The sequence below is a fragment of the Agelaius phoeniceus genome, chromosome 9, assembly GCF_051311805.1.
Source record: "Agelaius phoeniceus isolate bAgePho1 chromosome 9, bAgePho1.hap1, whole genome shotgun sequence".
In the NCBI taxonomy this organism is placed as follows: Eukaryota; Metazoa; Chordata; class Aves; order Passeriformes; family Icteridae; genus Agelaius; species Agelaius phoeniceus.
Genome location: NC_135273.1, coordinates 12,937,820 through 12,958,894, shown reverse-complemented (window position 1 = coordinate 12,958,894; position 21,075 = coordinate 12,937,820). Strand labels below are relative to the sequence as shown.

General features: G+C 42.8%; 1 protein-coding gene across 2 annotated transcripts in view; it reads left to right on the top strand.

The window, feature by feature from the left end:
* Positions 1–21,075, top strand: part of SUFU (SUFU negative regulator of hedgehog signaling) — an 88,113-nt gene that overhangs the window by 23,001 nt on the left and 44,037 nt on the right. For both annotated transcript variants that reach the window (XM_054636982.2, XM_054636983.2), the window contains exons 3-4: positions 722–858; positions 19,163–19,305. In XM_054636982.2, coding sequence (XP_054492957.1) covers positions 722–858; positions 19,163–19,305 — 280 coding nt within the window. The remainder of the gene's footprint in view (positions 1–721; positions 859–19,162; positions 19,306–21,075) is intronic.

Sequence of the window (21,075 nt, the reverse complement as noted above, 5' to 3'; positions counted from 1 at the left end):
GTGTTGTGACCAGCAATGTTCTCCTAAATACAAGTGTTGCTTTAGATTTGATGGATATTCACCTAAACACTTCTGTTATTCAGTAATTTTCATATGGATCAATGTAAAGCATGTGTGGTCTTCTTTAAACAGTTATTTTTGGGAAGCAGAGATCCAAGAGGTTAAAAAAAAGCCCACTGAACTCTAGCTCATTTCATATTAGAAGTAAAGCTGTGTTGTTTCAGAACATGCCTTGAAAGGAGGAAAGTCAATAGGGAGCCATCTTACTTTCAGAAAACATAGCTGTGAAACATCAGCTCGAAGGCTTTTTGTTAACTTTGATCTTTCTTAAAACTGACCCATTCATAATGTATTTCAGTTTCTGGTTTATGCTTTTTCCTGGAATCAGTTCTTGAAAATTATCCACTTTGAAGCATTTTTATTTCTCCCTTTAAGAAATATTTATTTTTTTCCTTTACTAACTGATATTTGAAACTAATAAAACACTATAGGGATGCTGGTTGTCCAAGATACAACTTTCCATTTGTGAGGCTGCCAGTGTCCTGTATCAGTCAGTTAGGTAGATCTGCATATGTGGTTACAGAACACAGGATCCAGATTCCACTCCCTGGATGGCTGGTTCTGTGAGGAAAACACTTCTCCTTTTTCCATGGTCCTAATCTTCAATCCTGCTCTGGTTACAAGAAGTGTGTCATGACTTTTTATTTTTCATTCCCTCCAGGTTTACAGGAACAGATGGACCAAGTGGTTTTGGGTTTGAGCTGACATTCCGGCTGAAGAGGGAGACGGGGGAGTCGGCGCCACCCACCTGGCCAGCAGAGCTGATGCAAGGCTTGGCCAGATACGTCTTCCAGTCAGGTACCACAGGGTCAATACAGGCCTTGCTTTTTCCTGCTCTGCTTCTAAAGGGCCACATCTGTTACAGGGTGTGACACTTGTCTCATCAGCACCCAGTCAGGTCTTGGGAATTGTCTTGTATGGGAACCCAAAAGAGTGTGTTCCTTCCTCCAGCCCGGTCTGCAGGGACAAAACCAATTGTTGTTCGGGTTACTGCAAATCCTGAGTATTTAAAAGCTGAAGTTACACAACAGTCTATGGGAGGTCTGCCCAGTGACTCTTTCCTGCATAGCTGGATTCACAGAATTGCAGAATCACAGATTGAACTAGGCTGGAAAAGACCTTTGAGATCAAGTCCAACCTATGACCTAACACCTCCTCATTAACTAAACCATGGCACTGAGTGCCACATCCAGTATCTTCTCTCAGCAAGAAAAACACATTTGATTATCCTGAATGAGGAGCAGCCATCTGATAAGGTCTCACTTCTCAGCAGAACTTCCAAAAACATTGGAGCTCCATCACAGGCAAATCCCTTCCCATGGTCCTGCAGCCAAGCAGTAGCAATGCATATAGAGATGGTGTTGTTGAGATGTGAAAATGTAAAAGTTGTAAGGAATGCTAAGGGCTGGGAGGGCCAAGGAATTAACAGTTGTGAATCATTACTGGTGGTGGAGAATTGCCAGAAAACTGGGAACCAGGGTACCTACAGACCATCCTCTTGCACTGTTCTTTCATAGTTTGATTTACATCAGCAGAATGAATGTTACTTTGAGTGCCAGCACATGAAAACCTGTGGAATGGCTGATGGCTAATGTACTTGAAAGGCACTTTCCAGCATCACAAGATCTGAATGAAAATATTTAAAGAACATTTTTAACTTAATTTGAGGTCCTTTATAGGTAAAGTACCTTGTAAATCTATGATTATTGAATTTGTAGCATTTGGTACCTGCTGAACTAGTTCATAAATTGCTCAGTAACTTCTGATTCTGCTGATGATTTTCAGTCAGCTGGCAGAGTCTCAAAAGAAAAAGGTCTTAAGAACAGGATTGCTCTGCTAACCTCTATGACAAATCTGAGGAAGTGCCAATCTTTTGGGTATTTTTCTAAATATTGGTAGTCATAGTTCAGTGCCAGCCCAGATTATTGCTTGTCTTTTGTAACCTTTCCTATGTAGCTGTCTTCCCCAGTTACCATCCAAAATTTGTCACACTTTTCTGTCTTGATTTTTACAACTGTTAAGCATCTAAATCTATGAGACTGTCATTATGTTTTACATTGTTCGAGATTCCCATCCTGCCTAAATTGTATTGCACAGCAGCTTTTTGCTACTGACCATGCAGGGATGAATTCATACTCACATTTTCTATGCAATGATTGCAGGATCTGAAGAAAACATCTGAATCTAAAGTGTCCCTCTTAGATACAAAATAATGTATGTGTTATGTGTCAACGTATACTAAATATCCTACATCCCATTTGAAACATTTAAAATTTCCTAGTCCAGGCTAGTTCTCACAGCAGTTGCTTGTTGGTCACTGTGTTTTCCATTGGTGAGAGGAGGTCTGTGGAATGAAATGGGATTTGGAAGGGTACTTAAGGGCAAACTTCTTGGTGACTAAGTTGGCAGTCAGGGCAGAGACTTCCCTTGTTTGGTTCCTGCAAAAATGCAGTCCCATCTTTTTGAACTTCAAAGCCAAAGAACTGTTCTTAGAATGAAAAGAGTGGTTGTGCCCATGCTTATCAATCTGGCATGAACCATCCTCCAGTGTTATCTTCTGCTTATCCATGCTGGTTTTTACTTTACATCCACCATGACTCTTTAAAGGCACACTGAAACTCATCCATGCTGATGGATTCTAGCTTCTGGGTGTTTAGTTTTCAATTTGCCTTATGAAAAACAACAGTGTATGAATCATAAATTGACTTCTTTCTTTGACTATGTAATTGGGTGTGAGCCAATACCATGCTTATCATACAGTGGTCAAACCACATGCTGGGTTACCTTAGGAAAAGCATGAGCAGCAGATAGAGGGAAGTTATTACCTCTTTGGCATGGCACTGAGAAGGGCTTGCTTCAAATATTGTGTCTTGTTTTGGGCCTTTAAGAGATACTGAAAAACTGGAGAGTGTTCAAGGTGGTCAGGGTTCTAGGACGTGTGAGCCATGAGGAGAGCTGAAGGGCCAGTTTAGCCTGAGAAGAGAATGTGCAGGGTGATCCAATTGGAGCCTACAGCTGTAGGGAGGGTAGTTACAAGATTGTGGGGTCATGCCCTAGATAGTACATCAAAGGGCTACAGCTCTGAGTTGCTGTATGGGAGGCCCTGGAAAAGCTTCAAGGAAAACTTGCTCACAAGGAGAGTGGCAAAGGACAGAGAATGGTTTATAAGAGAGGTGCTGGAACTCCATTCCTGGAAAGGTTCAGGAATGGCTCAACAAAGCTAAGTTGGTCCTGATCTAGCATTGGGGATGGCTCCCCTTCAAATAGGGAGGCTGGACAAGTGACCTGCAAAGGCCCCTTAAAATACCATGGAAGTGTTGGATTTTGGGCCTTTTTTTCCATGCTGCTTTATGCTCTTCAGCAAGCAGCTGTGTGTTGTCACTGACTGTTACCAACCATTCCTTGCCTTGTATAAAACAAATCTGTGTGCTGTTGCAACAAGTGAAAAAGCTCTAGTTTTATTTTAGTACAAATTTGATTATCACATATCTCTTTGAGAAAAAATTTTCTCAGGCTAAAATCATCTGGTTAATAATAGACATCACATTAATCCTGATAAGATGATGCATTTAAAAGTAAGACTTGTAATGGGGCCTATTTTATCATGTTTCTTCTTGATCTTTCAGGGCAATGCCAGTTGACCACAGCTAGATGCAGTAGTTTTCTAATTTAGTCAAAGATCTCTCACTCCATTGCTCTGCAGAGTCTCCAGTACTTCTACATCTGACGTGTCCTGCTTTATTTTGTTGTACTCCCTTGAGCTGTCTTGTCTCAGAATGGCAGTGTCCAGAGCCGTTCTCCATTATGTCGCTCCTGGGTAATCAGGCACCCAGTCCTCAGCAGTGTTACTTTCTTTTCTGCCTGGTAGAGTTTCCCCCAGTTTGACATTCTCACTCTGCAGAGCCAAGTGAGCTTCTGCCATTGTTTTTTCTCATTTTTTTACAGGACTTCTCTATTCAGATGTTGAAACTTTAAAACTGTGAAGTATTTGAATGGTTGGTTCTTCTGAAGCCCATTGGGCATGAAGCAGGCTGTGGCATGACAGCATTGTTTTACATGATGAAAGGTTTCTTTTTGCTCAAGTTCTTTCTGACTGTAGTGCTTAGAGCATTTGTCAAATGAAACTCTGGTAAGTGTTGTTTAACTCTGGTGTATGTACTTTAATGTCGTCCTCTTCAGTTGTTTAAAAAAAATAAAACTATGGTGTATCTTTAATACTCCAAAGTAGCCTTAAAAACATTTGAAGAACTGAAACAACTGAAGTAAAACTTACGAATCCACTCTGAACAAGAAGTAAGAAAAAGAATAAAATCAGCAGAAACTTTTTGGATGGACTCCAAGCACTTTGGCATGTCAGAAAATTGTTTACGCTGAAAGCTGTACTAAGAGCTAAATTCTTATCTCTTGATAAAGGCCAACTTTTTAGTTATCATAGAGGTGTGCTGCTGAGTCCAGCTGAAGCTGGGGGAGAGTAAGGTGTAGTCATACTCCTGCTGAGCCTGAGCATTTTCAGGTGGTGACGACCGAGTTGAATATTCACCTAGCAGCTACTGCTGTCCTAAATACTTTTCCTGTGTATTGCAATTGCAAAGCATGTCTCATTGCAAGTGATGTATTTTTCTAACAAATTCTTCTAGGCAAATGAGTGTTGCATTCCTTTGTTTCTCTCTCTCCTGCACTGTGGCAGTGCTTTAGAAAAGCAATCTTCTGCATTGAATTTCAGACCTCTTTCAGCCTTGGCTTCTCTGTTCACTGTAACAAGCACTTGGTGCTTTTGATTAAAGGGCAGTACTTACCCTCCTTCAACAACACCAAGCTTTCAAGTCTCAAAGAGTTTTATTTGTGGCTTTATCTGTTCTTAATTTTATCACTGTTTGACCATGACCACAAATTTCAACTCTGTTAGTTTTTAAAAATCCCCAAACCTTCAAACCTTGAAAATGAAACTTTGCACAATTCTGTGACCTTAGCTTGTCATGGTTCATGGGTGTACTGCAAATATCTCACGGTAGAACAAATTTATACTTCAATTCAAATGAAAAGGAAGAAACACTCTTCCTACAGAAAGCTTATACAGAGCTTACAACAACTGTTAACTCTTTATGTACTACAGTACTAAGACCCTTAATCATTACAGAGGGACTATGATTTGTGTTTTCCTGAAATTAAAGTTTGCATTTTTTTTTCTCTCTAGGATAAATTTATGTTGTTTCCAAGGGTCAGTCTGATATGTGTGATGAGGGCAATATATTGATGTAGCATGGGAACAAGTACATGTGTGTATTGAGCATTTGCTGTTTCCATGTTTTTAGCCTGAAAGAAAACAGCTGCAGCTGTCAGGTACGGGTTTGGAGAAATGGTCATGAAAACTCATCATGCAAAGAGCCTGAAGATAATGATGTGGCATATGTCATGGTTATATTCTCCACAATGCACAAGCTGTGGTGGGGAATGAGTCCAAAGTATGAAGAGCATGTCCATGAGTTAGAAGCTTGCAGGTTGGCTGAGCTTGATGACATTTACCCCAGAGCATATCAGCATGAGCAGGCTGAGCCCCTGCTGGTTTAGGGGACACAGGTAGCAAATACTGTTCTTCACATCCCATTGAAAAACCTGTATCAAAACCAAAACAAACTCCCAAAAAAAAAAAAAAATCCAAACCAAACCAAAAAAAAAAAAAAAAAAAAAAAACCAACCACCAAAAAAGTTTCTAAGTGGTCAATCAGATTTCAGGTCTTAAGAAACTGCTAAGAGAAACAAACCATCCAGAAGGCATCCACAGAATAGTAGATGTTCCAGCATGGATTTATCAACAATAAATCAGAAGAAAGTAAGTTACATAGGAAGCAGTGAATGTTGGTTACCTTGATACTACTGAGGCTTTTTACATTGTCCCAACAAGTGTGTGAACGAGCTATAATTCTTACACTGAAAGTGGGGCTCAGTGGGATTAGGGGATCTGATGGGGGTCTCAGACCTGCAGCCATGAGCCAGCAGGTACCTTGGCATCTGCTGTCCTGCCATACCCACCAGGCCTTGGCTTCGCATCTCCTGGGGTCCAGAAAGCTTCAGAGTAGTAGCCTCAGTGACTCTTTGCTTGCCAACATGTTTTCAAACATTCTTGACACAGGCCAGTTTCTGTGTGTAAAAAGGAAAAAACCAAAACAAGGAACCAAACTAAACCTAAAACAAACTACTTGCTTCCTTGAATACAAATGAAGCTTCTCTGGCTTGTTTGTAAAGCTGTTTATTTCTTTCCAGGAGAATGACTAAAGCCAAATAAAATGTGCCAGTAATTCATACACATTTTTCCCTGACTGTACCCTTATCTTTTTCTTCCCAACCCCAGGCCGATTTATTATTCTCTTCTGGTTGCTATGGCTCTGGAAAATATATATTTTTTTCTATCATCTGTTTATAATATTGACCCGTTTCCAGTGTGGAGCTGGCCTGTCTCCTCTCTAGTATTCCAGGATTTTAGATTAAAATTGTATGGAGATTAACTGTGTTTTTTAGCTCTACAAAGAAGTATAAATCAACATCAATTTCAATTCAACAGAACCTGTTATGCAGTGAACTCTGCTGTGTGAATGCTGAAATTGTTGCACAGTAAATTGCTGTAGGTGAACAGGACACTCAACCAAGTGCACAGGGGCTGCGTGCCTTTATTCTGCAAAGGGGTATGGAAACATTAAGTCACTGGTTCCAATTTAACCCAAGTTTGTCATGGCCAAAAGCTCTCATCATCTGATAGTTATTCAGCAGTCCATGAGAAATTGGTTGGGTTTTAGCCTAATTCCTCTTAGATGTTTCCCATAAAACAAGCTGTTCTGTGAGCAGCAGCTCAGATCCAGCCTGGGCCTTTGCATTTTTGTGCAGTGTCCTGCACTGCTGCAATAAATCCCCTCTCCCCATAGTGCTGCCTTTGAGCTCACCTCCCCAGTACTTCCCATCCCTCCCCCATCTCCTAAGCCAGCCTTGTCACATCCCCTAGCTTCCAGCTGGGACGTACGTGCTGTGAGTGGTACCAAATGATGTGCTGGCTGACAAAACAAACCGGTTGCTGGCGTGCAGAGTGGTTGGCTGATGAGCTGGGCACGACAGGCAGCTGTCAAGCTCGTGCCTTTGTCCCTAACCTGTAGCTGGCTTCCTCTGGAGCTGGATGGCATTGCTGATGTTGTTGGCAACAGAATTGCCAGATGTAATTCTTGTAAGTTGTCATGAAAGGCATTGCAGCGAAGTGCTGGCTGCAGATAGACCTGGCCCTTTTTACTCCCCATTGTAGATCTGGGTTCCCTTAGTTAAAGTAATGCAGGTCCTCTCTGCAGGCTTGCAAAGCTTAATATTAAGTAAGTTTGTATTACTGTAATTTTTGGGACCTCCAGAGTCCAATGCTTTTATCCTCACTTGTGATTTTACCCAGCTCTCTTTTGTGGGTGGCTGCAGAGGCACAAGCTTGCCAATCCTTGGAAAGCAGCTTTGCAGTGGCCTTGGCCATGGCTGAGGTTTCCCTGGCTGTGAACTAGTACCAGCTGGTGGCCTGTCCTTCCTCTCTTCATCAGAGTGCTGTCAGGTGTGGGTGGTAAACTAGGAGAGGGCATAGAGCAGGGACACAGCTGTGAATGCCACCACGTGTGTGGTGTGCCTGTTCTTCCTGGCAGCACAAACGGAGTTGCATGGCCTTAGATTTTGTGTGATTACATTGAATTCACTTCTCTTCCTGTTTCCAGTAGGAAGAGTATTGCCCCTTTACAATGCTAGAGGCACCCCAGTGCCAGACTCAGCCCTGCCCTTTGCCTCGGAGCACTGTCACTTCATCAGCCACTGATGGGATAAGCTGGCCATTATTTTTGCTGATTTGTTATGGGTTTAGTGAGTAGCATCTTTCTGGCCTTTGTTTGTGACCTGCTGGAATCTTGGGCAACACTAGAGAATCTCTTCCCTATACATTTAATTCAGCTGCTGTATAGAAAAGCCCCTGCAGCCCTTTGGGCAGGTTTGAGATGTGCAGGATGATTTCCCAGGAACATGAGAGGAAGGGACCAGCACCACTGCTGAGTGATATTGCCTTTTGCTTCATCAGCATGCGTGCTCTGAAGCAGGGCTGGGCATGAGGCTCCTCCCAGTCAGAAGTGCAGGAGTAGGAAAGCATGACTGGAACCCCAGGAGTTTCCAAGGACACCTGCGCTCTCATTTTACTTGGAAGATGAAAAGTCTATGTCTTATGTTGTCATTAAGCTAGTTGTATAATATAAATTAAAGTATTTTCTTCTCTGCCTCTCTAATCTCCCACAGTTTGGGCTTTTTTCCTCTCCTGCAGTTTGTCTGGATTCATGGTTATTTCCTGCGTCTTGCTGTGGAAGCCACTGTTGTCTCTCCAACTTTTAGTTCTTGGCTGGGAACAGGTCTCTGACCTTCTCCAGCCCCAAAGGATAGGTTCACACTAAGGCACGGAGAGACTTTGCCAGGAGCAAAGGCACAGAAAGCCTTTGTTGCTTATAAAAGACTTTGTTGAAATAGAAGGAAAGCTGTCTTCCCCTAGACTGCTTTACTGATTACATAGTATTTCCAGGCAGTAAGTGAGGGATCTCAGTGCTGCCTGAAAGAGAAGGCTTGTTTGTAGCTGCTACTGCAATTTAGATAAAGTAGGTTTAGGCCCAGTTTGAGTTGGCGAGATTTCAACTGATGCTGTCCCTTTTAATTCTGTCAACTCATGTCCTGTTCCTGCCTGGGAACTGAAGTTGGCTTGTTGTTTTTCAGCTGTTCAGTACAGTTCATTCAGTTGGTTTATTTAAAAAAAAAGAAAAAGGAAAAAGAAAGGGGGTGGGAATTTGTCTTCTCTCTGTGTTTTACATCAGTCCATGTGCCCTGATGCTGCTCCCAAAGGGTCAGGGATGAGCACAGCACCAAGACTTGTAACTTTGATACATGGTTATACTTAGAAATGCACAACTTATTTTAGCTTTCATATTGCAGGTGGGCTGCTATTGGGAGGGAGAGGGAGGGAAGAAGCTGGCACAGAGACCTGGAGGAAGCTGTGTGACACATCTCTGTGCAGAGATGGCAGAGGGACAGCCAGCAGGCCCCACGCCCAGGGACGCCTGGATGCTGGCCCCAAGCAGGTGTTCATCCACAGTGGCTGCAGTTCAAGATCAGGACTGATCTGGCTGTTTTCTGCCCAAAGTGGAGGGGAGCCAAGCTCTCTGCAGGAAGCCTTTTCTTCCATCCTACCCAGAGCCTCCCCACTGTAGGGGAGTGAGGAGGAGCCCACATGTTGAGACCAGCAAGCTCTGTGAGGAAGAATGTCTCTTAAGGCTGGAATAAAGGAAGCAGGGGAGAAGCTGCACATGGTGAGCCCTGCCTTGGATAAAAGCTCTGTCCCCTGTACTGAAGGAGGAATGCAGGACAAAGGAAACAGCACAGGGAAGGCAGAAAACTCCCCCTCCTGCTGGTGTGAGGTCCTTTGGCCTCTCATATACAAGGTCTTTGTCCCACCCGGCCTTTCCTGGGAAACGGAAGCAACTGCTTTAGCAGTTAAAAGCTTCTGCAGAGAACAGTATTGCCTCCTCCTATGGAGGAGCTGAAAGCAACAACACAGAGGGATTGTTCTGCAGTTGCAAGAGCATCCTCTCTCACTGCCTGTGTGCAATTGTTTGGGATGCACAGAGGAGAGTTTGAAGGTTACACGTACTGAGTAGCCTTCTGAAAAGGACTGTGTTTTCCCTTGACAGCTGCCAAGCCTATGTTAGATGAAACTGCAGAGTAGAGTAACTGCAGATGAACTGCAGAGCTGGAAGTTGGGTTCACTGTAACATATCCACCTTCTTACACATTCTATTGAAGATCTGTGCAGCAAGTGGTGCTCAAACTGTGCTTTCTGACTAACTCACTCTGCCTGTGAGAGTGGCAGTGTGCAGAGCTCATTACAGACCATCTTCTGACAGCCTCAGAGCCAAAGATCCTTTGCAGCAGCCCGCTCAGCCAGGAGGCAGCAAATGGGCACAGCAGGGGAAGTGTTTTGTTCTTGGTGGGAAAGAGAAACTGGGAGAGTATATTCAGAGGTTGTGGGCAGCCCAGAACCTGAGGGAAGTGGACTCTTGTGCTTTTTGATTTAAAATTAGGGGCTTAAAGGAGTCGTCTCAGAACACTTGGGATGGTGTTTCAAATGATGCTCCATAAACAGGCTGTCCATTTTCCATTTGAACCATAAATACAACTCTTGGAATGGAATAAGTGTGTTTTTCTTGCAGTGCTGTAATGGGTTGGTAGAGCTCAGTGGTAATTATTTTATGCAAGCATGTGTGAATGCAGAGTTTTTCTGTTTCCTGCCCTTTGGCCTCCTGCTTTGCCAAAGTAAAACAGAAGTTTGGCCTGTGCAAGCTTTAAATTCCTGAAAATTTAAGGGAAAATAATCAACCACTGAGAAAATGACACAGTGCTCTCTTGAAGACCTCTGCCCTCTTGTCCATTACAAGTCCCACAACCAATGCCTGAGTAATTAGAAGCTTTTTCTGAAAGGGTTATAATGTGATAACTTTGTGAATGTTTTCTCACAGACCATCTCCCCTTTCTTGCAGTTTCTTAAATAATTTTGCTAAAACAGATACCCTGGTGCAGTCTAAGAGTCTCTCTGTCAGATGTCTGTGCTGTGAAAGCTATTCAAAGAAGCTGCTTGTGTGTTCTTTGGGTTCTTCAAAGACAGATCCTGCCTTTGCATTCCTTCAAGCTCCTTGAAAGCTCTTCAACAGAAATGTCTTATAGATGCATATCTAGGGGAAGGTCACAAGTGACTGTACAAGCTTATGGTGCTCATGGGTCCATCTAAATATCCTCCCTTCTCAGTGGCCTGCACATGTGCAAGTATGCAGGAGGTCCAACAAGGAAAAAAGTTTTTCTCACCTGCTGCAGTTCTGTTCCCTTCTGTTCCCTGAGGACATTTAAAGGTTGCCAAATGCTGTGGGCACCAGTCTTTGTTCTAGTTGCACTTTGCTGGGAAACATTCAGGTAACTGTAAAACATTCTGGCTTTCCTGTGCCAGAACTCAGGATAAAGTTTGTAAATGACAGGTAAGTATCTCTTCAGACTGGTCATGTGGGGCCACATGATGTGTAAATAAACTGTCATTAAATACCTGTTTTGAGCTGAGTCCTTATCTGACAGGAGATCCTGCTGTATAACATCCTTTCTGGCTCCTGGGGCTCCACCCCATCCTGAGGCTGTTCACTTTTTGAAACTGCTGACGATGTAACTGCCATCCTTTAAAGGAGTGCTGCAAAATGCATCTCCATCCTCCTGAAGGATGCAGAAGACTGGTAGCAGAGCTCGTGGGCAGGGATGGAAGGGTTTCTTGCCTGACCTGGAGCAAGCACATCACTCCTGCTCCCTTATGGTTGCTGGAACAGGAAGATGGAGAAAGTAAAAGGAAGACTTGGGGAGGGGAAAACATCCCAGCCCTGCAGTACCCAAGGGCAGTGGGTCTGAGTGATGGGGTGTAGAGGAGCAAGAGCTTGGAGCAGCAAACTTCTGTGGGACTGAGAAGAAGCAACTCACATCTGTGTTCATTTCCTTTTTCTGCCATACTCAACAATGCCAGCTAAGTCCTTTCATGCTGCCATGCCTTCTTCCAGCTTCCCCTTTCTGGAGAAGGGAGCCATGCAGATAAATCTGCAGATGGGTGAGAACTGTGTTGTTGTAAAAGCAAGATGAGAGATGCAACCTGCCCTGGACAGTGCTTATACAAAGGGGACAGCAGACACGATGAATGTGCCAGCTCCTGCTGTTTGCAAGAGCTGCAGAAGCCTGAGGGGAACAGAGTGGAGGAGCTGAATGAATTTTTGGGAAGAGAGAAAGTGTGGGAGGAGGTGGCTGGAGGAGCAGGCTGTACAGAGTCAGGGAGAGGACAGGGGGCCCACCACTTGCAGAGAGTGGGAGTGTGCCCTGGGCACTGGAGTCACTTGCTGGGAGCCTGCTGAGAAATTCCCAGAGTTTGCAGTCATGGAAATTGTGTACACACGTAGCATGGGGCAGGAAGAAGGAGTGAGCCGGATATACAGATCTGTAAGGGATGGAAAGAAATGTCTTGGAAAACAGAAGGGGTAGAAGAGGCTCAGAACAAAATTGGTTATTGTACAATAGCATTTAATTTTTTTTCTATATTGCTGCACTCTGCAGTGTGGCAGAAGGCATCTGGGTGCCTGGGGTCTACTTTGTGATAAGAAAAGCAGTATTTGTAACTCCATCAGTGGAAGCTGCAGTACAGTGAGACACATTTTCCTTCATCCCACTGCCAATAGTAGTGATGCTTCTAAGCACAACACAGATAAGTGAGGAATCACCTTGTCCTGCTGGTGATGTACCCTGGGAAGGTGTGGGAGGCTCTTCATTGTGCGTTCAGTTCAAAGAATTAAATGATCAAGTAAGTTTGTATGTGTTTGCATAAATTGATTGGGCTCTTTTGTGAGGGCTGTTAATTTTCCAGACTTAACACCCTGGAGCTGTGCAGTAATCATTTTTGTATTTTCAACCTGCAGAGCAATTTTTTTAAAATAAACTGCATCACGCTTCTCTGCTTTCTGAAACTGTCTTCAAACCTCAGAGGTCAAGCAGTCCTTACAGTAATGGTAATCTGGTTTTTTCCCTGCTATTATTTTTAAAGAACCTTTTATCTAGGCCCCTTGTTTCTAAAAGCCCAATTTGAATCCCTGCAGTGGAGCTATTGTTTAATTGTATTCCTGGGATTTAATTCTTCCTAAGGGATCTTCTCTATGCTGCATGTCTGCAGGAGGCAGCAGCACTGTGTGAATTTGCACCTCTTTGGAGTGCCAGGGCTGGGGCAGCTCCTGTTCCCAAGGCATGAGATAAGGGGCAGCAAAATTGAACTGAAAAAGAAAAACAGGGAGGAGGAAAAGCATTTTTTAAACATAGTGCAAGTATATCACAGCTTGGATTCTGCTAATTCTTGTATATTCTTAAAACACGTTCATCTTGACTTGAAAACAAAATTATAAACTAACTGGCAGTGGGCCCCACAGATTATATCCCAATTGTTTTTTGCCTTTACCAATCCATGTGTGCAGTTCTTTGTAGCTTAGAAAACTAAGCTGGAAACTGAATTTAGCATTAATTATCCAGTTTAATGTGGCTGGCAAATGAGTGTAAATAAAGTATTTTTTTTTAATACTCTGTTTTTAAAAATTTTTCATCCATATAATGAGTTGCAACAACAGTATTACTTTGAGATACTGAGGCACAAATTTCATCTTTAGCTTTTGTATTGATTTATTATAGCTAAAATCTTTGCATGCATGCTTATATTTATTATTGAGCTAGTTAGAAATATATTAAGTAGGTCTAGTGAAAAATATAGCTATTACATTTCAGCATTGGACTCTGTGTTTGCCCTTAGTTTCTCTCAATTAATTCTAGCTGTTTGGTCTGCAAAATGGTACTGAAAAGCAGCATCAAATCTTACTTGTGACAGATTGCCAGATTGTTTTTTTTTTTAACAAAGCCAGACTGAATATTAAAAATGTGTTGGAGAAAATGCATTTATATAATAAATTATACAGACCATATACATGGGGCAATGGCAATGCAATAAATTACGTTGTTTCTGTAAGTATTGGATAAGCTGCATTCAATTTAAATGTCTGGCTGCATCACTGTCATGCTGGTCAGGAATTCACTGGGGGCCTTTTTAACATTCCTGCACCCATAAGTCATGGAGTTAAAATCCTTCTTTGCCCTCAAATACACAATTTCTCTGAGTTATGCAGGCTGACATCTGTGACTCGCTGCCTGCAGTTTAGCTGAGATCTCTGAGTCAGGTTTGTAGCCCTTAGAGCTGCCAGTTTTCACACTGCTGAGCACTGTGGATAATGTAGGTCTGGCTTTGTGAGGCATGTGGTCATCTTGTTTGTGTGCCAACATCCCCCATGCCACACACTGATGCAAATTTGCTGGGGTGGTTTTTTTGTTGGATTTTTCTTTTATTTTTAGACCAAGGTAGCAGAGAATTGCCAAGCATTGTGTAAGCATAGCTAAGCAACATCAGTGCTCCAAGGGCATGATCCAGGTAGCTCTGCTTTTGCAGGGGACAAGCAGGACTGCTTCTTTCAGCGTCATCTTGCACATGTCGCCAAATAAAGTGACCATGTACTGATGGCCTGGCTTTCCCCAGAAACAGAATAAACAGAAACATGCTCTTGAAGGATGTAAGTGGCTGTTTTGCCAACACCAGGCAAATGTAGTTAGTGTACTTAGGGCTTCTCCCACTGTGTGCTGTATCAGCTGCTAACTTGTAACACACTGTCCAGGTGGATTTATCTGGTTACTTACTCAGCCCCCTCTGTTGCTAATTTTAGCTGGCATTTGGAAGGAGGAGGTGTTTTAGATACAGAGGAATGATCAGGCTGCAAATCTGTTCTTCTAATTTTAAAATTTATCTCAAGAATTATGTGGCGGGACCATGTCAGAAGGGACAAGTTTCTGGCCTCTGGATTAACCAGGGTGGTGCAATTTGAACTGCCTTGGAGCCAGACAGGCTGGGGACAGGAGTCTGCGTGGACTGGAGAAAGGCTTAAAGTTGTCTTGCTGTCTTCTTGCTGGTGAAACAGCATCAGCTCTTTGTTTTCCTCCTTAAGTTGCCAATGCACATGCAAGAGAAGATACTGGACTCCCAGATGCCCAAAGACTGTTTGCCATCTGCTCTGGGTGCAGGGTAGCCAGCTCACTGGAGATGTTCCCTGACTCACTTTCAGCCTGGAGCTGCCTTTAGGATGGAGATCTCTCTCAGCTCCTGGTACTTCTGTAAGTTTGCTGTCCTTTTCAATTTACTCCCTGTGGTGATTAAGGGAGTAAGGACTTGTAGCAGGATCCCATATATGGAAAGCTGACAGGTTTAAAAAAGGAATTGAAAATACAGTTGGAAGTAATCTGTGTTTCTCTCTAGAGCCAGGTAACACCACTTGAGCATCGATTGCATGCATTATAATGTTTATGAAACATCCCGAGGCCAAGAATATGACTTGGTTTTATTTCTTTAGGCATGAGCTATATTTAGTCAAATTAAAGGAGGGAGGAGGAATTCACTCCAAGAAAATACATGAGCAAAGTTAGACAATGAAAATTTACTAGTCTACAGTGGAATGGTTCCCTCTGAGTTATTTCCCCAGTTCTCATTACAGAGCAGTTGGATAGTAAAGTTAGGAGAGATTGTGCTGCTGAATTATGACTGTTGCTGCATGAAGGAACCTTACCTGCTTTATGTGAGCTGTAAAAGAAAATTGATAATGGCATTTTAAAGGCTTCAAAATATGGGTGGCTTAACAGAGTGGTCTGGTATAACTGCTGCTTTTGCATAATAGAATAGTACAAGAGCTGGTCTATGGCAGATTTAGAGACTTTTCATTTTTGTAGAGCTAGAGAGAGACTTCTATAATAGACTTGCTATTATAAATTATGAACTAAAATAGTAAGTTTGAATTTAAATGTTTTAATAATTTCCTTGTTGAGTTCTTATGAAATCAATACCTCCCTATAAAGCAGTTGGATTTCATGGAATCACCAATCCTCACCAGAAAGAAATAAAAGTCAGTGTTTTTTGTTAAAACATAAAGTTGCAGGAAAAGAACCAGTTTCAAAATTGTGAGGATGAGTCACCTTGCTGTGCTAGGTTTAAGGCTTGTTAGTTAGTGCCTCTTCCAAGCAGGAAGGGTGCAAGAGTCCCAGAGGGTTCTGTGAGCAAGCCTGTGTATTTACAACACATCCCCTGCTCCCATGGTAACTGCTGAAGGATAGGAATTTATCCTGGGGCAGATTGGGTACCTTAGCTCATCCTGTCATGGAGGGAACACAAAGCCACCTCAGGTTTACCACGAGGCAGAAGTATTCAGCAGCAGTCAGCTTCTGTGCAGTAAATCAGAGCCTTAGTTTACTCCTGAGGATTTGCTGATTTATCCATAGGCTAAAATAATTCGGATTTAACTTTTTAACATATTTTCCTTTAGTTCCTTTGTTTTTAATTTCTCCTGTTGATGGCTAGATAATTTCTGTGCTTTGCCAGCTGTTATATGGATTTGACAATTACCTGGTCATGTCCTGGAACTTTTTCTGATGACTGTTGGTTTTGCTGTGGTCCCCTAAAGAGATGAGGCTTATCGAGTTGTGGTGTTCTCATCCCTGTCCTGTTTTGAAAACATGAGTGTGAAAGGTAGGAAGGGAGGATACCAGATACTCTCCCTGTTTCCAGCATGAGGTAATAGAAATTATTACCTAGCCCTTTATTTCTGTAATTTCTTAGTTTTTGTGGTTACAAGTTATGTAATCCAGGCTGTTATCAGTGCTGCAATGATCTCTGTACAAGAGCTGATCTTACATCCCACATGGGTGACAATGCAGCAAGTGGAAAGCTGGGTTTCAGGCTGTAATACCAAATTTCTTGTACTCTCATAGGTTTTAATTTGGCTTCTTGTTATTTGCAGATTTTTTTTGGTGTGATTTAATTGAGTAGTCAGTGTGAATTTTGTGGTGTTCGTGTGTATGCAAGGGAAAGGGAGATTTTCTAAGTGTTCAGTGTTCACATGGCCATAAACAGGTGGGTTTCCAGCAGAGACATTTGCATTTGAAAACCTGCTCTAACCGGGCTGGGCTTTCCCAGGAGAAGCAGCACCAACAGTGAAACGCAGCGATCGATCAGCATAGAATTGTGTGAGCATTTGATGGGCAAAATGTTGTGGTATAAAGACAGGGCCCAAGAATAAGCTCTTTGTGGCTTTGTTTCATTCCTGAAAACTGTGACTGAGAGGCTTTTATCATTTTAAAAAAATTAATCAGCCACATTTTATCTAACTTGGAAAATATCACAAGATATCCCTTACAACATTCTAAGTGCTGTTTCTTTAACCAGATTTTGATACTAAAAAAAAAAATAATTTTTCATTTTTCTGCTTATATTTCCTCATCTCTAAAAGTAAAGTAATATTTGAACCAGTCCTTTTGGTCCCAGAGCTGGAAGCGTGTAATTTAGTGTACATAACGATAAACCCTTTGAAGCAGCTTGCATTCACTATGTTTTCTTTCTTTCCTAATTTTAACTAAGGAAAACATTCCCTTACTTATCACAGCACTTCTGTTAGATGCCTCATTTTTCAGGCTAAGTTCCTTATGGTAGTTAGAGTTTATTTTAATTCGTAATCAAATGAGCTGTCCAGGAAATTCATCTGAAAAAACATATATAACAAATGTTCAAACCCACACCAATGGGGACACCCAGTGGAGACACAATGAGTTGCCCAAAATTACAGCCAGGAGCAGGCCAGCAGCTCCTCATCAGGGAGAGGACTGCAAATATTTTTAACCACAGCAGTTCTGAGGGAGCTCTCATAAGTTTACCTGCCTGCTGCTGAGGGCTCCCTTGGAGCATCCTGCCTTTGCTGCCCTTGCACAAACCCATGCTTGTCATGGCAATGAATAAAGTCTGTTGGAGAAAAAAAAATCTGAAAGGATTTTTTTACTAAAAGTTGTCATTAAAGGAATTATTAATAATAAATTTGGTCCTGATGCACAATTATTGCAATGGGGTATGCAAGCACCCAGTTCCTTGATGGTGCTGTTTAATGTGACAGGGAATGAGTTGCAATTCCTGGCAATTCAAAAAGCTTTTCTCTTGCTGTTGCAGACACTGCCATGTTCATCTATTAGCCCTGTAGATATTTAAGGGCTGTCCTGTTGTGATGTATTTGGAAGGTCATGTGGGAAGGTTAGGTGAAGATCCAGGACCATGGGGAGGGCACCTCTCTGCATTGGATCCTGCTCCTGTAGCATGGGAAATGCTCCAGTCTCGACAGACAGCAACTCAAATAACCACTGTTTTCCAGTCTGCACTGGAATTCTTTGTCCTCTTCCAGTGGGCAAGGCCTCCTTTCCTGCTGAGTTCTAAGTGTGGCCTTGGGAGAGACCACAGCAAGGTCAGCAGCCCAGACTGCCTTCATGGATGAGCTTGGTCAAGGAGAGGGGCACTGGGCCTGCCACTGACTTTGGAAGCAAGCAGACAGTACTCAGTTCATCCCTGGAGCACTACACCTATCTCAGAGGGCAGAATGTGGATTCCAGGTTGTTTATTTGTATGTACAATAAAGCTCTGCTTGGACAAGCACAACACCCAAGATAAAAGCAGTTGGCTAGGCAGCATTACCACACATGGTCCAGGAACTGCATGCAAATGGAGTGTGCTTTAATTGCTGTGAATGTGGTCATGGCTGGTTGTTTTACTTCTAGTTCACTCCGAAAGCAAGCATTAGCCTTTCCTGTGATGGGGCTGCATCAGACAGATGGGTTCTGGTGTGCCTTCTGGCATGCACTAGCTGTGGAACATGGGATTATCTGGGGTTTTGTCTTTCTAAGTAGGAGGGGAGGAAAAGAAAGGAATGCCTGCCTTGTTTTGATGCAGTCTGTTCTGACATAGAATGAAATTTATAGCCTATTGGTTTTCTCATTGTTTGGGAAAGAAGAAACATATTAATTCTAATTCTGCACTAGAGCCGCCCAGACAACTAGGAGAGAGAGTGATTTTGACTTACACTATCACAAGTTGGGCAGCAGAATTTTTATTAAATGTAAATTATTTTATTAAATATAGCAGGGTAGTATTCGTGTTTAATTCAAATTTGAGAATATTTTCTCTGTGGCAAATTAAGAGTGTGAATTGCTGTGGCATTGGGCATCCAGTAGGGCCTGCTGACTTTCTGTGCCTTCTCAAAAAAGGAGACTAGTAGTAAATGAGAGACAGGCTAATTTTATTTGCTAGTATTTCCTGTTGGGCTTAATATCAAAATAGGACAGTGGTTTTGTCTACAGGACTCAAGAGTGGGCAATTTTGAAATCAGTGTTGAACTCAGATGACTCCATGAGACTCCATTCCTGTTTCAGGTGGTTCAGAGGCTCAGCAGAGCTGGCCAGGGGCAGTCACTGTGAATAGTGACCAGTGACTGTCCCAGCCTGGGCCAGAGGTCCCTGCCTGGCAGCAGTCAGGAGCAGCTGCCAACAGAAGGAATGTTCTAGCAGACTTCACAGACTAAACATTTCTTGTTTCCTGTCCTTGCAGAAAACACCTTTTGCAGCGGTGACCACGTGTCGTGGCACAGCCCTTTGGACAACAGTGAGTCTCGAATCCAGCACATGTTGCTGACAGAAGACCCCCAGATGCAGCCGGTGCAGACTCCTTTTGGGGTGGTCACTTTCCTGCAGGTATGGCCCAGCCACCGCGGCTCCCACTGCCACCTCCTGGGCATGCAGTGCAGCTAACATTGCTTTGAGCTATGTAACTCAGATAGTTATTATCCTGTCTTCAGTTTCAAACATGAACATTGAAAAAAAAATGTTGAGAGAAACAGTTTTAAAAGCTAATGTAAAGATAAATGAAAATTAATTCTATGGTAATATTGGTAAGTGATCCACTGGTTTGAATGCCAGGAAGAGAAGAGTTTGGAGCAGGACTTGGAGCTGTTTTAGCAGTACTTAATTGCAGAAATGTAGCTTGCACTACCGACACAAAGATTCTTTAGAGGCTGAGTTTTCCTGTATTGATCTACTGTTTAAGAAAGGTTCAGGTTTGCTTTGCAAAAGAAACACTAAAAAAATCCCTTGTGATTTAACTCTGCTGTTCAGCATGGAGAGCTTCTGTGGCCAAACAGGTTTGCTTGCTTTCCCAAAGTCCTTCTCAGCGATGCTTCTTAGATAGGGACTGCTTTGGATATTTTTAAATTGCATATTGGGTTAATAGCCTTAGTGGAAGAATGGCATAGTTTATGCCAACTGCTGATTTCTTCATGCTCTGTGGAAAAGCTTCCATCCTGTGGGAAAATGCAAGTGTCTGTATTTTACAATTTAAGCTTCTAGTTGCTCCCATTTATCTTTGGCTGTAGTTGCAACATGTAAAAGGAAGTTCTGTTACCACAAACCTGCACAAGACAAGTGCTCTGCAAGGCTTTTCTGAGGTGCCCAAATGTCTGTGTTTTATCAACAAAAACAAGGTGGGTGTGAGATTAATAAGTGCAAGGTGAGTTGTGGGACCTGGAAGGAGAGACAGAGAGCCAAGCTAAGCAGGATAATCCCTGGCTGATTCTCCAGTTAGTACTATGTTAGTCCTCATCTCTTCTTTAGTGCCCAGCTGTCTTGAATCAAAGAACAGTCAGCTTGCTGCATCCTGAGGCCCTTGGCCTCTAATCTTCCACAACACATACAGCTGACTTGGTTTTCCCCTTTGTTTGATACTTGTTGTTATGAATTTATTTTGACCCATGAGGATAAATGATTACAAAAAGCAAAGAATGAACACAAAATAATTTCCTGTTTAGAGTCTTGCTGTTTGTATGTAATTAGTGAGTGAAGGCCCAGGGAGGGGTGTCCTGAGGCAGGGGTGATTCAGGCTGTTGATGGAGGAAGCCTTGAAGATGGGTGGGGATGAAATGCACCTCCAAGGGCTGGGTCCTGACAGTGAACTGTGCAAGGGGCAGGAGAGGTGGGGGTGTCAGAGCTGGGTGCCTGCTGACATGAGAGTTTTCCACATAGATCTCTATCAGTGCAGTTATGTGCCTACAGCAGAAGGCACATCCTTCTCTCTGCTTGCTGCTCTTCAGAGCTTAGTTTCTAGTTTTCCTCTTTTCTGATAAAACATCAGTTGAACAGATTTTGTCGAAAAATTCTGTGTTGTTGGAAAAGACTTAAGAGTATTGAGGAAGAAAACAGAAGGCCGTGGCAAAAAATATTTTTCATCTCAGGGTGAAACATTGTGCTCAAAGGCACAAACCAGTGGTTGATACAGCAGGAAGAAATTGCCTTCTGCTATCAGCTGAAGGGTGTTTCACCCCTTCATTTGAAGCAGCTGATCTCAGCTGCTGTTAGAGAGACATCTGGTATTGCTCAGTGTGGCAGCTCCTATCCTGCAAAGCAAACACATCCTGCATTATACAGGAAGGCAGAAGTGTGCAGTTGCCTGCAGTGACAAGTGGATTATGT